The sequence below is a fragment of the Pollicipes pollicipes genome, unplaced genomic scaffold, assembly GCF_011947565.3.
Source record: "Pollicipes pollicipes isolate AB1234 unplaced genomic scaffold, Ppol_2.1 Scaffold_7262;HRSCAF=8765_pilon_pilon_pilon, whole genome shotgun sequence".
Classification (NCBI taxonomy): domain Eukaryota; kingdom Metazoa; phylum Arthropoda; class Thecostraca; order Pollicipedomorpha; family Pollicipedidae; genus Pollicipes; species Pollicipes pollicipes.
Window position 1 is genome coordinate 21,975,247 of NW_023597055.1, and position 4,409 is coordinate 21,979,655.

The window sequence follows — 4,409 nt, forward strand, 5'->3', positions numbered from 1 at the left end:
TCCGCCCCTCGCGTCCACCTATACGCGTTTGCGTGCTGGAAAGTGGCTGCTATTAAGGGAATGTTCATTTGAAGATGTTGAATGAAGCATTACATGTGGTGAAATCAGCGAACTTATAAGTGTTGGTACATTTTCAAGTGGAAAAGACTGACCTTAATGACAAAACCTCTCAAGTTAGTAACCATTATTCTCAGTACGTCATTGCTTGATTGCGTCATGAAACATTTGTGTGACGTTGATGTGCTGCCAAACTAGCGGGTGCGAGATTGCCACCCTAACGCTCAATGTAGCACTTAAATTCGCTTAAAGATAGCGTTGGCGGTGCTGAAAGCGTTCCGCTGAGCCAAATATCGTTATGCGATCGTGTTTCTGGCCGTTGCTCGTGGTGTTCATGCATATTTTCCCGTGAGTTTAAGAAGTTCTCTTGCATTCATATGCTCATGCATTCATATATGTATTATGTTCAGTGCAATGACTTAAGGTGTTAGGAAACAAAAACAGCTCTGTCTTGTTTATGATCATGTACCTGTGCCAGCTTGAAATATACATCATTGTTTGCTGGAGCGTCTCTTTCTGACTCATACCTTCCAACTTTTTTTGAATGAATTTTTCACTCCTGTACGGTTTTTTTGCGATGAAATTTTTAACTCCCACCCTAGTTCAAAAGTGATTCTAGCTCACTGCAGTTTAACGTCAGTGTTCACTACTTATGCTTGTACATGTTCACACCATATGCTTGTACATCGTGGCAGTGAAAGCGTTTGTGGAGCTGCTGACGGAGCTGTCTGTCTATATTAGCGAGACTGTATCTGTTGACGGAAGTGTGTCCTCTTTGTACAGGCGTTACGGCTGTCACCGACGTTGGAGTAGCTATCGCCATCGGTACAGTCATCCGTGCTGTGTGCCTATTCGATCAATCCGGACACACAGACACATGCACACATGTACGCACTCAGCTGCCCCTACACTACTAGTTTACTTGCTTAGATGCTTCCATGCTTCAAATGGACGTTAATAAAATCTCCCTACATTAACGTTGACTAAGAATTTTCGTCGACTTTGGCATGGTCTTCTTTTTCACAAGGGCTTTTCGATTTGTTCTTCTCACCAGATAGCCTGACAGGCGTTTTTTGCAACAAGCGTCGCCTTGCCATGCTATATCACAGTGTTATCTGTCGTTGTCACCAGATGTCGCCAAATCTTGTTAATGTTTGCAACTGGCCTTGTCCCCGATCCGAACGGACTGAACGGAATTCAACAAGCGCATTGGTGATAACAAGTTTATTCAGCAGCAGCTACAACGAGCTTTTCGGAAAAATCCAGACCGAAACGCATATGCCCGAATGTGTCGTTGCTGCAAGCTCCATGTCTGCCGATCTGTTGCTTTTGTCGGGTGCATTTGGTGTAAGCAGCAGTTAGCGTCCCCTGCAGTGTTTCTTGTAGCAGCGCTTGCGGCAGCAGTAACCACTGCTGCACCTGTACTTGGTGCAGTAGTACCCCCTCCTCTTGCAACTCCATCTGCATTGAGCTGAAACGAGACACGCCATTCGTGAGCAGAACGTATTCCGTGGTTGTTCGTGATGTGATAGTACTTCGGAAATAGAAGCAAACCAATATGATCACTGATTAAGGAGACTGGCGTAACGAAAGTGCAATGCAACTTGAAAATAAGAGTACGCTATGCCTGGGAAAAAGTGTGACTGAACTCCGGGGTAACAATAACAGTACACATAGACGAAGCAATTTCATGGCACGAATCCAGTTTAATTCAACTAATTTTATATTTACTCTTGCCAATTCACGCTCAGGGCATGTCAGGATCGTGAGGCTTATGTTCAGCTGTTGTGGATAGAATTTTGTAGTTCATATCAAGGTGGTATGTATGTACAGCATGTTCAACTCAAAGTGGATAGAATATCTTCAACAAGGAACTCTCGGTGTGCCGCTGGGCGACACATGAACACTGACCATTTCTGAAATATCTGAACGGATTAAAAGCTTTATAATTAGTCAAAGCCAATGCGGTTGTTCAAACCCTGCTAAAACCAATATCTTTGAAGGCACGTAATACATATGAATATATATGAATATATATATATATATATATATATATATATATATATTGGTGGTTGGTGGCACGGGAGTATACCGTAATAGGTTTCCTATGCCAGACTGCGCCGCCGTGGACTTGTGATACAAACAGGTGAATTGGCGAACTAGTTGAATGAAGCCTCCTGAAATGGTGGGAACGGAGCACCACAAATGATGTGCATGTACTGATTTGCTTCTCCCCGCAACCAGCTGATGTTCAGTCTTACTCAGCGAGACCCAGCGCCGGCAGCAGAGACCGCGCGATCCGCATGGCCGACAACGGCGGCGTTTACCGCATTTCTGATTGATACGTCTGCAGCGATTGACTGAAAGAGAGGGCAATGATTCCATCAGGTCACCTCAGGCACCGGCTCCATTTCTCATAGGCTTGGATTGGACGTTATGTTTGCGTGCTGATATTGAGTTTTGGAAGATATGGCACATAACGCACTAATTTGGCATATTCACCACATAACTAATCCAGTTGAAGGCCGCACGGGGGATGCAACATGCACTGTGGATCTATGCACTTACTTCGGAACAAATACCTGCTAAAGAGACGTTGTGGTAGTCGCCGCGCACATCATCTGCCCCACGTTGAAACACTAGCATCACGAATTTTCCGTTCGCCACGAGCGAACGCATTTGATATGCCCTGCATATGCCGTTGCGCGTCGCTGTCGATTGACACACGAGCACGTCGGTGACTGCTGCTCCGTGGACAGACCCGCTCCCTCTGGGACTCACTGGGCCTGCAGCAGCGGTGACGTCCGCATCTCTGGCAGGAGTAACCGGAACGGCACCACGAGCCGCCCTTGCCGCACACCACTGAAGCGCGGCGCCAGCGTCAGGCGCCAAAGCTCACGACAGTTGCGGGGTGTCGCGGGTTCACGCACTGACCGTGACGTGGCTCAACAACAAAAAATGCTCCATTTCAATTGTCTCTGGGTTCAGGCAATAGTCATCATTTCGCTTATCGCGCATTTGCGTCAAGTTCAACACGACTTTTGTATGGATGTGTGCACGATAAAACACCAACTCCTCAAAGGAAACATGGATGACATGCTGTTCCCCGTATAGTCATTTTTCGTTGCCATTTAGAGGTCCATGACTCCATGGCTGTCAACGGCTCGCTGGCTTTGACCGGCGCAAGGTGGTCGCAAAGCGCGCCCGCATCAGGGTCAGGGAAGTGTGGATGTACGTTCTGATATTAGCTGAGGTCGGGAAAAATTAACGCGGCTGTGCTTTTAAAAAGACAGCGCTAGATCACCGCAGCAAAAGACAGGGCAGTGCTGAAGACAACCTGACAACAACCTGAAGACAACGCTGTCCCTTTGCATTCATCGCCCCGCCACACCACATCAGCAGTTATACCATCTGTCCCACGTGTCGAACTCACGGATTATGGGCCTGCAGCACCTGCTGTAGCCACAGGGGCGGCAGGCCCGGCCTCTGGGGCACCAAACACCAACCCCCTTGCCGCAGTGGCCCTTCTTATGGCCGCCTGGAATGGAGAGCGTGTCGTATGTCACCCTTGCCTTCTATAGCGACCGCTGTGTTCTGCTGTTGTGTTGTGCTGTTGCTGGCGAAACTAGGGATAGCTCCTGGACTTATCGTAACACACATGTACACCCCGGACTCTCACTCCCGTACGCAAATGCTTTCGTTCAGGAGGTCAGGAGAATGCTGTTATGCCTTCTTAGGGTGGCCAAATGGTATCAAATTGAACACCTGGAGGGCCGTCAGTATAACATGTGTTGCAAACACTGCACACCATCAATAGATTGCGCATGTCTGCTCTCAACTCCACCATGCGCTGGAAGCGTTAACCTCTCGGTAGCGCGCAATGCATCCTACTTTCGACGGCGAAGATCTCCAGACAGGCAGCAGGATCAGAGGAAGCGGACGCATGGTTGGCGACTGGACCGCCTTTACCGACTGCTGCACCTCGTCGCTATTACTGGCAGTACTGGTGCTAACACATAGGCACATCGTGATGCATTATGTAAGCTCACCCTCATACGCACCCTATATAAGCTCGCCCCAAGCACACCTTCGTTCGGAATAATAGCGTAGGCTGTTACAGTCTTAAGATTGGGCTGGGTGGCCTGTCAACGGACGTGTGAGGAACCGTCAGTTTTACGTCTGCTTAGTCGCTATACAATACCAGCACCTTACCCGCGTCCGCACTTAACTCATCAACGCTGTGGAAGTCATAACGTGCTCTCAGCACGCCCTGCAGCCTACCTTCGACGGCGAGGACCGCCACGCAGAACAGCAGGATCAGAGGTAGCAGGCGCATGGTTGGCGACCGAAGA

The 4,409-nt window shown here is 48.6% G+C and overlaps 1 protein-coding gene across 1 annotated transcript; it reads right to left on the minus strand.

Annotated features, from left to right (window-relative positions):
- Window positions 1-1,271: 1,271 nt before the first annotated feature.
- On the minus strand, window positions 1,272-4,409 carry LOC119113346 (keratin-associated protein 5-4). Its single transcript, XM_037237659.1, has 5 exons — window positions 4,339-4,409; window positions 3,491-3,595; window positions 2,839-2,919; window positions 2,319-2,417; window positions 1,272-1,528 (listed from the first exon to the last, which is right to left on the minus strand). Exons 1-5 carry the CDS (start codon window positions 4,391-4,393, stop codon window positions 1,416-1,418), a joined length of 453 nt encoding a protein of 150 aa, XP_037093554.1. The 5' UTR covers window positions 4,394-4,409; the 3' UTR covers window positions 1,272-1,415.

Excerpts from the sequence above, each read along its gene's own strand:
- LOC119113346 (XM_037237659.1), bottom strand. The coding sequence starts at position 4,393 with ATGCGCCTGCTACCTCTGATCCTGCTGTTCTGCGTGGCGGTCCTCGCC. Across the intron at positions 3,596-4,338 it reads GGCGGTCCTCGCCGTCGAAG|GCGGCCATAAGAAGGGCCAC; the intron begins GTAGGCTGCAGG and ends TCTCCATTCCAG. Across the intron at positions 1,529-2,318 it reads CCGGCGCTGGGTCTCGCTGA|CTCAATGCAGATGGAGTTGC; the intron begins GTAAGACTGAAC and ends GTCTCGTTTCAG.